The sequence below is a fragment of the Falco rusticolus genome, chromosome 7 (genome assembly GCF_015220075.1).
Source record: "Falco rusticolus isolate bFalRus1 chromosome 7, bFalRus1.pri, whole genome shotgun sequence".
In the NCBI taxonomy this organism is placed as follows: domain Eukaryota; kingdom Metazoa; phylum Chordata; class Aves; order Falconiformes; family Falconidae; genus Falco; species Falco rusticolus.
Genome location: NC_051193.1, coordinates 59898769 through 59910623, shown reverse-complemented (window position 1 = coordinate 59910623; position 11855 = coordinate 59898769). Strand labels below are relative to the sequence as shown.

The following is an 11855-nucleotide window of genomic DNA, read 5'->3' as shown; positions in this document are numbered from 1 at the left end:
ATTTTGTGGAATTTTCTTTATCTTGTGATGGAAATTTGTAATTCATTGCTGCAAATTCCACTTTTCAGGCCAACTCATAATGAATCTTCTGACAACAGCCTCCAACAGCTATCACAGCAGAGTCCATCGGTTCGGTCCCACCCTTCACAGCATAGTGGCATCCATTTGTGATTCCTTACTAAAATGGTTCTAAGTGAGTTAACTGAGACTCACTCTTTCCTTATATATGCCCCATTACTTGTCTTCTCTTCCCTCCACACCTTTTTTTTTTTTTTTAAAAAAAAAATCTTTGTATGTGTGGGAAGAGACTACTGCAATAGAAAAAATGAAACTTTAAATGAAATTCTTCCCTTGACACTCTGCAGCCTTTCAGCTAAGTCTGTCCCACAAGAAGCAGTTCTACCAAGATATAACCCTTACCAGCAACCTATTTTGTATCTTTGCTATCTAAGTGCCACTGCAGCTTTGTACAGTTTCTCTTCAAAACAGATGACACTACCTAGGGGCAACTCTGCTGATGTGATAGCTGCTTGAAAGACCTTTGATCATGGTTTCAGACGCTGTAAACAAAGGAATAACATCCAAGATGCATCTTGTCCCTTCAAAGTTATAGTCAACTACTGACCCTGCCAAACCGTATGCTACACCAACTTACTACTAACAAAAAAAAAAATTTCACCCTTAGGGAAGAATTCAAGACCACTTGAGATCATTTATCATTTTGGTACTGAAAGACCTCTAGCATTTCATCCTCTAATAAAATGGGAGAAAGCCAAGTACCCAGAGAGGCAGAGCTCCCAGCACCCACCCCCCTCTTCACAAAAGGATTCATTCCATTAAATGTACATGAAATATGCATGACCATTCACACAAAGGGTAAGGAAAAACACAGGTCCACTGAAATTTGTGAGAAATGTTTCATACTGCCATCTGCCCCTCTGAAAGAGAACTGATGTAAAAACAATCAGAAAAGTGTCTTCTGGATACCATTCTCAAAATAGCTTCTCTCTGCTCTGTTGACAACAGGCACAGAGGATTCAAGAAATAACCTGGGACAGCTGTCAAATCCAAAACATGCAGAAAAATGTCTTTATATAGTAACTGATAAAAATATTAATATATTTTACACATGGACATATTCTTTAGATGTCAGGAGGTTCTTTTCTATGTAAAACCTACTATTAAATCCAAACTCTTGTCTAAAATTTAACCAACAAATTTTGTATCATTCTTTGGCATACAAAGAGAGGCCCCTGACCTAACTATGGGTCAATAAGATTCAAAAAATTCAAGATGCATTACAACAAAATTAATTTGGCCTCCCAAGGAAAATGTGACATAGTTCCACCAAGAATCCATGAATAGACAATGATGTCAAACCACTTTTTCTATACACTGTTTCACAGGCATTTGTGTTGAAACTTGCACCTGAATAAATGTTCTCCATCAAATCTTGGTGTAAGCAATGACACTGAAACAAAGAACAATCAATATCCTTGTATATTAATATCCCTTTATAATCTGCTTACATGATCTGCTCAGACTGTACTATAATCCATTTTCCTTAACAATCAATCTATACCACAAATATATACAGGAAAAAAACTTATTTTCAATGGATTTCTACCTCATTAAACTCTTCCTAATGAGTCTGGGGATACGGCTTTAGAGTAAATGAACAGAAGGTATTTTAAATAAAATAGCTGAGTTTAAACAAAACCAGTTCATACTTAATCATAGCCTACAGGTAACAAAAATGAGCTGGTTTATGCACTAACCACCTAGTGCAATCTCCTCTTCCTCCATAAAGGTTTGCTTTGGGAAGAGCAACTTCACTGAGCACTCATGCAAGAAAGAATGTTATTTGAAAATAACAGACAGAAGCCAAATATATGCCTACGTGTAACACAGCTATTCATGAGTGTATGTTGCCCCTTGCTGTGCAAGAGTGATCGTCAGTAATCTTACTCTTATGATTGAGGCCAAGTAATAGAATTGGCTTCTTACCCACACTGCTGTGTATTACAGCCTTTTATTTTTTTAAATATGGTTGTAGAAATAAAATCTTCAGACTTGAAATGAATTCAGAATGAGACACTGAATTCTGCATCACTCTATCCTGACTTTGCTGAAGCCAGTGTTATTCAAAACTGCTATCGGTCAGAATTCACAGCGGGGAGGAAAGCACAGCTCTTCTGTAATACCAGAGCTATTCAATGAGTATCTGGGTACGTAGCCAAAAACTTGGAAGATCATAGCAGAGGCCACTCCAATACTTTTAACTTCACCCATCAGCAATGGGATCTCACTTCAGAACTATGCACTTTCTTTTTTTCAATCATGATTTTGATCCCTAGCTATCCAGATCCCTTTTAACTCTGCTATTTTCTGTTCCCTCTGCTCCAAAGCAGCAGCATTGATGAGAAATGCTCCAACTCAATGGGTTCATCTCAGTCACCTGAAACACAAACATTACTTGTTTTTAAAGAAGCAAGCAACAATATTCAGACTAATGATTTTCACACTATATACAGCATGCTATGCTTACCCCAAGCATGCAGTATTCCCCCACCAGAAGTAGATTTTTCATTTCTCATCCAAAAAAAAACCCCACACAACCCCGCTTCCCGCTAGCTGCGGGGCATCCCACCGAGCTGCAGCAATACTTTATTCTGTTCCAAAGCTGTCACCGCACCCCGCCCCTTAGGGGTCACCGAGCCCCGTTTTCCCTTCGGCAAAAGTGATAGCGCCTTTCTGAGTTTCTCTTAACGCTTACAGCAAGGCCTTTCTTTACCGCTTGCCCGTCACACCAGCTCCTTTGAAAAGCCCGCAGGGCCGCTGCCTCCCCGCCGCCCCCCCCCCAGCCCCGACCGGCTGCGCCCGCCGGCGCCCCGGCGCCCGGCCCTGTGCCGCGCCCTTCGCCACCGCGGGCTCCCGGGAACGGAGCACCTCGCCCCACCGGGCACCGACAGAGCGGCCCGCGGTGCAGGGGAGCGCTACCCGGAGTCCCGCCGGCAGCGCCCGGCCCCAGCGCGGCGCCCGCCCGCCCCCGCCCCCAGGCAGTGCGGGCCCGCCATGGCGGCGGCACGGGCTCGGGCGCTGCTGCAGCAGTGCGCGTCCGCCCGGCTGCAGGTGAAGCCGCCCGAGGGCGGCTCCGAGGCCGAGTGGGTGGAGGTAACGTCTGCCGCGGGCCGCCGGCAGCTCCGTGTGGCCCCTTCCTCCCGCGGCGGGGCGGGGGCCGCGGCCTGGTGCTGCTGCGGGCCGCGGGACAACGCTCCGTCTCCTGCGCAAGCGCCGGCGGGGGGAGGGAGCGGGCGCGGAGGTGCCGGCCCTGGCCCAGGCCCAGGCCCAGGCGGGGTGGGACGCGTAACCCCCGCGGAAACCCCCGCGGAGCTGCGGGGGGTCCCGGTCTGACTCGGTGGCTGTACCTGCGGCCCGGCCCTCCCTGTAGTCTGGCGGTGCAGCACCTGCCCGCCCTTAGGCACACTCAGAGCCGCCGCAGGCTCCGCGGGGGGGAGGGAGGGAGGGAGTTAGTTAGTTAGTTAGTTGTGGGATAGTGTCCGCTTGGAGAAGGCCTGGTAGAACAATGGGACGCTGGCAGCAGTAGTGCTGTTCTGTTTGGGTCGTTTGCAGACCGCTAACCAAAAATGAAAGGTAGGATGTCGACCCCCCCCCCCCGCGCAGCTCGAGGGAAGGGTGATGTCCCCCCTCCCCCCCTCCCGGAGCCCTCTGTCAGCGGGGGGGGGGCGCAGCCCTAGGGCCGTGAGGGCTGCCAGGCTCCAGCCCCTTCGTGGGTGACCTGCACTACAATAACCCCTCAGTGCAGGGGTCAGCTGCGTAGCCCTTGGGGTTTTTAGCTTTTGTCTTTTTGTCCTTAAAGACCACTACAACAGAAGGGGCTAAATAAAGTCAGTTATATAACTTTTAAAAATTTCTAGTTTGTTTAAAGGGCCGATGAGTCCATTCAACAGCTGAAGAGAGGGTATTTAAAAAAAAACAAACCCTCTGTCCCTAGGTGTTTCCACTGTTTGACTTTCACATTGTTCTTAAAACATCTCTCTCCTTGTTCAGAAAAGGCAGGTGGATCCATAAGACCCAGTTTCTGCAGCAGGGTCTGGGAAACCAGAGCATTTTGCTCGTGGGAAATGTGTGTCATCTCACAGATACTGCATTCAGCTTCTGCATGTATTGCATTATTAGCCTCTCGGTGTAAGGTTATAGTGAAAGTTGCTCAGCACAGCATGAATTAACTATAGGAGAATTCTCCTATTTCTAGCTTGCTAGTCTCGGAAGTAATTGTAGATCTAGTAACTAAAACCAGAAATGTCATTTTGCTGGCTGTCTTTTAAACTATCCAGAAAGAGGCATATGTTACGGTTTAGAGATAGCAAGACTAACGACTACAGGGTGATTATACTGTTTATGTATCTTATTTGTAGTTTTAAATGGCTTAACCAATCTCACTAGGAAAGTAATAGATAACACTAAAAGAATCTGCAAGAGATTTGGGTGGTCCTAGCAACAGATATTTTTCAGACATGAACTTTAACTAATATTTGTCATGGGTACTTAGAAATCTTTCCTGGGTACCTGGGGCTTTTTAAGAGAAATCTGTTTTAACAGAACCAAGTTACCATGCAGCAAAATACTATGGGAGGTTTTTAATTTCTTTAGTATGACTATTTTAGAGGTCACTGGAAGGAATCTTTGCTGCTGTCATACTCTGGTAGGGTGATGTTACTCCCTATATATGCATGTCAATGCACAAATGAAAAAATACAGACCTCGTAAACTATTATTTACATAACCCAGTGTGTTCCTGATGTTCTATTAACAACTTAAAGTAGGTCCTCACCTTGAGAAATTTCTAGTGTACTATAAAAAGCACGTTAAATAGGTGGCTTTGAATAGTTCCTGAGCTTTAAGAGACCCCTCTAGGTACTTCAGGAACTTGAGAGAGGATGCTCTTTATCTTGGAAAAGGTTAAGAGTATACTTTATATCTATACATGAATCGCTGCTTTCGTTGTGTTTTCATGATTGACTTTTTCTAGCTTATTGAGGATTACTGAGGATGGGGTGTCTTATTTATGGAGACATGTTGGTTAGATAGCATCCATAAAAGGTTTATGTATACAGCAAAATACTTAGGAGGAAAAAAAAAAGGAATTCTCCTTTTAAAGGCAGGGGAGAAATCAGGTGAGATTTGGTGTATTTCATAACTATAGGAGAAAAGAAACATAAAATGAATATTCAGCTAAAAAAGTGTAAGTGCCTACACCTTAGGCAATGGAAACTGTCTTTCCCTTATCTTCTTTCCCTTGATTTGTTTTCTGGTTAAGATAGCAAAAAGAGGTGCAAAGTACCAGGCACAGACTTGTTCAGTGACCTCAGATAATGTAATCTCTCTTTGCTGCGGATGAATGTAAGAAATATAAAGAAATTTTCTCACGCGATAGCAAATCTGAACTTGAAATGGAAGTGTCAAAGAATAATTTATATAAGTTAGTTTCACAAAGTGGCTTCCTAAGGATTACAGAGTGTTTCCATTTTCATTTTTACTTGCATTGTATTTGGGGGGGCGGGGCAGAAAAGGTAGGGTTGAGAGAAGATAACATTTGGCAGAATATATTTGAGATTTGCTAACAAAGTCCTGCATAGTTCGGATGAGGGTATTTAGTAAGGAGGGTGGGGAAGGAGTGAGTTATTTGTTTTTCCTCCGAAAGAGCTAAAAAGCAGCGTTTGGAGGCAGCGTTGCTAAGGCTGGCTGTATGGCCTCAGGGTCTGGGTACTTCAGCCCTCCGTGATGCAGGTTGCCTGGTGTGATGATTACTTAGGACAGTTGTACAGTAAATGCCAGTGTTGCAAAGTAACTTGCTTTGCTGATTTATTTATGTAGGCATTTTACTGATAATAGTAAGTCTGCATAGAGCACAGTTTCCCTGCACAACTGCCTGCCTCACACTATGTAAGTTCCTTGCAGTGGCTGTTTGCACATGAGCGTGTTGAATTTATGACCTTCTTTATCATGTTATTTTGCTTGATTTTTCCTGTATTAAATATAGCTCTGAATAGCAGTTAACTAGGCTTCGATAGGTTAGAGAGGACATTCAGCAATGGCAGTGTTTTTGCTTTGGTTCAAAAGATTTACACCTTCCTGACCCTTAACAGTGGTGACAAGCACAAGTCTTAGGTCACCGGAAACACTGATTGATACATGATCAGAGGACTCACATGCATTATTATTAGGTTAGCTTGTGAAATTGCATTCAATTTTACATCTTCTATTCAATTAAAAAAACTAAAGAAAAAATACAATATAACAAGATGTTGAAACATGGTTACATGTGTGTTGAAAATGGTGTTCAATCACTTTTCAGTCATAGTTGAAAGCGAAAGTTTTACCTTACAAATAGTTGAATAGTCTTCTAGTATAACATAGTTGAAAAGTATTCTAGAAGGTTAAAAACATGCAATGTAAATAGAAGCATCCTCTAGCAGCTTTAACTTGTCTCAGAATTATTTTCTTTTAAATTTAACTTCCTGTCCTTCTAATTTGCCCCAATACGTATGTCTTGTGTTAAAAAGTATATTCAAAAATAGGCATCAAATCATGAGAGAGGCTGGAAAAATGCTGAATGTTTTTACTTAACCTTTAGCTATCTGGCCTTAGGACTTGCAAATGTCACTTTACCTTTTTGTCTTTCTAAATAAGCTGCTTGCAGAGTATTGTTACTACTGTATGAGAAACTGCAAAAACCATTGTCACAAATCTCAGAATGATTTCCTGTTATGAGTGCTATATTAGAGAGCCACTTATTTCTAATGCAGTGGTCAGATACATGCAATGCAAATGCATTTGGCCTATTTTATCACAAACATTTTTATTAGTAGGTATGTGTGCATTGTTGTTCTCTATTAATATCCCGATGCTGGTCTGCTTCTGGTAAAAATACTTAACTAAGCATGTAAGGATATCTACCTTCTGGCACCTTGCATTTCTCTCCCTTATTTGATTAGATGATTTGAAATGTTACTTGAGGTTCAAGCCATCCACATTTCTTACGGTGTTTACGAGAAAGGGCAGTCATTTGGGAATCTGTATAATACTCTGCAGTGGTCAAAATGAGTTTTGAAAGGAGCCATTGGGAAGTTCTCAGCATGTGACGTTTTGGCTGCACAGTGCATTCTCTTTTTCCAGAAGCTGGTAACTAGAAGAACAGTTGAGAAGGCATAGCTCTTCTCAGCCATTGCCCTTAGCATTTTGTTTAATCTCTGCAATAACAAAGGAATAAAATCTCATGTGTATAGCTAAGTTTTCTTCATCACAAACCTTTATCTTCTAAAGAAAAGGGGAAAGGCAAAATAAATAACAGTGATGAAAAAGTTTTTAAAAAAGGTATTTTTAAGAAACTATTCACATTTCTTATCCTTTTGCTTTGATAACATCAACATTAATGACTCCTTTCTGCCCCAGTCTAGTTAGCATCTCTTAGGTGGTATTCCATAAGCTGACATCTATTTTTCTTCTAACAAAAATACAAAGATACTTTTTCTTGACAAAGCAGTGGTGAGGGTTTTGTAGATACTTTATGGCTGTGGATATTGTATGCTGCTTTTTTTCCTGAAAAATTAAATCATTCAGGTATACTTGTGCATGAGACATAATTGCTGTTGGGTGCAGAGCCTATCAGTTTGTCTCAGTAAAGCACAGGTTTTTGCACACACATTCCTTGTGAACTAAGCTACACAAGAATGTCCTTGTGCCTTTTTCCTCCTCCTTCCCTCAAACAGGTAGTTCTTTACAAGTAGGCTCTCTGAACCTCTAAAGCAGTGGCATATCCTTTATAGAAATCAGGGGAAGGGTCCCATTTCACCAAAAAAAATTCAGCCAAACTGATAGATAATATTTTGATCAACTGTATAATATTCTGAACAACTTCATAGTTGTTGCTCATCATATTTAAAGATTTAAATATGACGACCAATTTAATTGATAGACTGTTCAGAATTAGCTTGTACTAGATTACTTTTAACATCAAAATATCATACAGCTCACTGACAAATCCTGTCATGTTTTTCATCTGGTTTTCATGTTTCATAATTGGAAATAAATACATAATCCACACTGAAAATTATTTTTTCTGTATGTTTGATGGTAAAAAAGTTTACGTTATTTCCTGTGCTGAATTTAAGTACAGTAACTCATCTCATCACCTTGTCTATGTTGATACTGCATATTGTACATTCTAACCGAAGTTGTCTTCACACGAAGCTGATAAATTGGCTTAATTCTATGTAGAAGCATTGTGCAGACAATCAGTATATATCGCAAAGCTTCCTCAGTGTGGTGTGTAAGCTTGATTTCTGAAGCTATATTAAATAACTAAGGCTACTATCAGAAGTTTTTTTGTTGTGTAATTTTGTCATTTTTTGTACCAGTTTTAAGGGTAAGTGTGCATGGTGGACAATGAGAAACATTGACACAGTTTTCTGTAATCTTTCATAGATCCAGAGAGGGCTTGTTGTCTACATATGCTTCTTCAAAGGTGCTGATGAGGATCTTGTTCCAAAAATCGGTATGAAATAATCCTTACAAATTCTTGTATTGCTTGAAAAAAAGAAAAGCAGTAGAAGCAGAGAAGGCAACAGCCATTTGGACAAGTAAAAAAAAAAATAATCAGATAGCATCATTCCAAATCAATCACCTGGCTGAAAGAAAGCTTAGTTGATCTTGTTTCTTTTGACAGTTGTCCATACGTCTCACTCTGTCTGTCTGCTCATGATCAATGTCAGAAAATCAATTCCTATGATCATAACATTCTAGCAAACAGAGAAAGCGCTACACCTGCTGTTTGACATATTGTGTGTATCAGGCAAGAGGTTCAGTCCAGGACAGAACTGAATTTAGAGGAAACTGTTTTGAAATAATTCATGGTTTGATTTGAGAAGTATTTTAAACACTTGATCTCACTGTATGTGCAGGCTGTTTGTAACTATAGCCAGTAGAGGGAGTTGGGTGGATGACTAAACAGCGTCCTTCCCATCTCATTTCAGTCTTACTATATACAGTTAGCATTTCAAGCGCAGTTTTCTGGTTCAGAATGTCTGCAGTGCTTTCCCTCTTCTCCACATGCACTTTAACATTTACATCAAAGTGGAGAAGATGCTGGGGATAAGGTCAAACGTTAGTGATTTCTGTCTTCACCCACTGTTGTTTTGGATAGAGGTGTTTTGGTTTGGTTTTGATTTCTTTTTTACTTCTATTTCGTTTCTTCTCCCTCTTTTCCACCATCAGTAGCACTGGATCACCTGGGAAATTCTATGATGCCACATATTCCAGATAAAAGTTCCCCTTTTCTTTTCTGTGGCTAGCTGATATTAGTGGTTTTGCAAAAGGTTGTGTAACAGTAGTCTTATTTCAGGCTACTTGCTGGGACCAGCAGAAAGACCTGGCAGTGCACAAGCATGGGTGCTACTGCAAATGCTGAGAGCAGCTCCTGGGGGCTTCTCTCTTGGTCTTGGAGGGAACAGGCTTTCTGTGATGCTAAACTAAGTTGAAATCTTTGGGTGTATTTAAAGCTGTGATACGGAAATTGATTTCATGCTTGTGAGAGTTTCGTGAGAGTGCTACTTGAGAGTAATGACCTTTTCAGCTGTGTGGCAGCTGAAACAGGCCAGAAAAAGAAAGCTCTGTTTCCTATTAGGAGATTCAACTACAACCATCCTTCTAAAGTGTGTGTCTTAGAGAATATTTTTTCCTAAATATATTTTGAAACTGTTTAAATGAGTGGGTTTGGTTTCTGAATCACAACTCAGCTCCTTTTGCTTCAAACCACATTAAACTTCTATGTTTTTGGAGGCATGACTAGTATTCTCACAGCTTTTAGAGAGTTGGACGTTTGGGGGAATTATTTGATTTGTTATAGAAACGTTGGAAAATATAGTATCATAAATTCATCTGTTCTATTTGCAAGTTTATATATTCTGGCTTATAGACCACATTGCATCTCTGACCTTCCTACCCATTTCCTCTTTCAAAAGACAAGCTGGCACCTGCGTGTCTCAAAGGGGAGCTCTGAAGGGCACTCCCTCCACTTGAGACCAAACTGCTGAGCTGTGGCTGCAGCCCAGGTCAGCGCTGGGTCCTGCTGAATGAAGACAGTCAGGGCAGAAACTTCTCCAAAGTGCACTGAAGATGGTGTTATCTCCTGCAATGTGTAGTGTTGTGCAGATGTTGCCTATCTGAGTATCAGGCAATTAAGTTAAGGTCACTGATTGGATCTGGGGTTCCTTTGGGGGTGTCCAACTAGAAAAAACTTCAGTATTTCAGACAGCCAACCACTTCCCCCCAAAGGAACTCTTTAGACATACTGTGTGTGTATGTATATATAATATATATTATAATAGAAATAGACATATAAATATCCTTCACATTCTTCACAATACTCGTATATCTTAGTTGGTTAATAATATTTATTGACTGTCCTTGTTTCATTTCATTAATAAGCAGTTTCTTTTATTTGAATAGTTGTTTGTGCATCACAATATTTCAGAATTTTGTTTATGATGTTATATTAGGTCCTGTTTAATTTATTTCAGTTACACTAACTCTTACCTTTATTTTTATTTGCAGTCAATATGCTGTTGAATGTTAAGTTAAGTGAAAATGAAAACGGCGAGTACGTTTCTGTTCTTGATTTACCAGGGGATGTGCTAATCATACCACAAGCTACCCTAGGTGGTAAACCAAAGGGGAGAAAGATGCAGTACCATGCAAACATTGAAAAAGAAAAGGGACTGGAACTTTATTCTCAGTTTGTGACTTTGTGTGAAAAAGAACTGGCTGCCAATGCCAAATGCATGGAAGCTGGCGTTCTCGTCAAGCACGGCACATATGGAAACAGGCAGGTGTTAAAACTGGATACAAATGGACCTTACACTCATATGATTGAATTTTGAAAAAAAAAAAAATTATATCCTGGGTACAGTACTGGCTTGCAAATGTTGGGGGCAGTTGTCTTTGGTTTTTGTTTTTTTTTTTTTTTACCTCTTCCCCTTCATTTCTAAGCATTAATGTACTTAAATGGTTTGGTAGATAACAGTGTAAGAAAGAATTTCACTCATCTGTACTGGTGATGCCAATCCTATTAAATAGAAGGATGACTGAGACTGCTTTGTGAAATGAGTATGTGTTTTATGTCCTTATTCATCAGAAGTGCTCAAAGTAATTGTATGTCCTTATTCATCAGAAGTGCTCAAAGTAATTGTTCATACTGATTCAACAAAGATACCTAATTTGGAAGCCTTTACTAACAAAAATGGGATAATGTATATGTTTCTTACAGCAAAATAATGACAAAAGCATTACATGTATTAGCTATTGTAAAGTATGCTTGAGGAAGTGAAGTTTATAGATTAAAGAATGCCATAATTTTACTTAATTGTTCCTAGATTTCCTGAGTCAGATGAGTTTTGTCTTTCTCTTTTCTTTCTATAATATAGCAATGCTTTCTAGCTAACAGATATATTGAAAGCACAAATTCACTGAACTTTTAGCCTCTTAGAGAGTAGATACTAAATAACAAAGTCCATCCGCCTCATCCAGAGTGTGTAGGGGTGTGATACTTAAGGTAGTACTAGGACTGGAGAGGGAAGAAAAAGTGAGGCACATCTAGAAACTGAAGTCAAGGCAGTACCACTGAATTGCTTTTGTGAAGTTTGCACTCCAAAATCTCCTCTGATGTGTTTTGATAGGCTGCTTGCTATAGCTTGGTCTGTGTCCTTGTTACTTTGGTCTTGTTGTCTACTCAATTCTTTCATAACAGAGCCCCAAGAAAAGGACTGGAATATTCA

The 11855-nt window shown here is 40.6% G+C and overlaps 2 protein-coding genes and 1 long non-coding RNA gene across 3 annotated transcripts in view; 2 read left to right on the top strand and 1 right to left on the bottom strand.

Moving 5' to 3' along the window:
- Nucleotides 1–283: 283 nt before the first annotated feature.
- On the bottom strand, nt 284–3514 carry LOC119151824. Its single transcript, XR_005105564.1, has 2 exons — nt 3429–3514; nt 284–2458 (listed from the first exon to the last, which is right to left on the bottom strand). It is a non-coding gene; the product is annotated as an uncharacterized LOC119151824 (long non-coding RNA).
- DTD2 (D-aminoacyl-tRNA deacylase 2) lies at nt 2455–11171 on the top strand. Its single transcript, XM_037396152.1, has 3 exons — nt 2455–3174; nt 8509–8578; nt 10636–11171. Exons 1-3 carry the CDS (start codon nt 3076–3078, stop codon nt 10959–10961), a joined length of 495 nt encoding a protein of 164 aa, XP_037252049.1. The 5' UTR covers nt 2455–3075; the 3' UTR covers nt 10962–11171.
- The window catches only part of HEATR5A (HEAT repeat containing 5A), a 78171-nt gene continuing 74824 nt past the window's right edge, over nt 8509–11855 (top strand). Inside the window, exon 1 of the mRNA XM_037396150.1 lies at nt 8509–8578. The gene's annotated coding sequence lies outside the window, so the exon portion shown is untranslated. The remainder of the gene's footprint in view (nt 8579–11855) is intronic.

Coding starts and splice junctions, on each gene's coding strand:
- DTD2 (XM_037396152.1), top strand. CDS start 3,076: ATGGCGGCGGCACGGGCTCGGGCGCTGCTGCAGCAGTGCGCGTCCGCC. Junction 3,175..8,508: donor CCGAGGCCGAGTGGGTGGAG/GTAACGTCTGCC, acceptor AATCTTTCATAG/ATCCAGAGAGGGCTTGTTGT. Junction 8,579..10,635: donor GGATCTTGTTCCAAAAATCG/GTATGAAATAAT, acceptor TTTTATTTGCAG/TCAATATGCTGTTGAATGTT.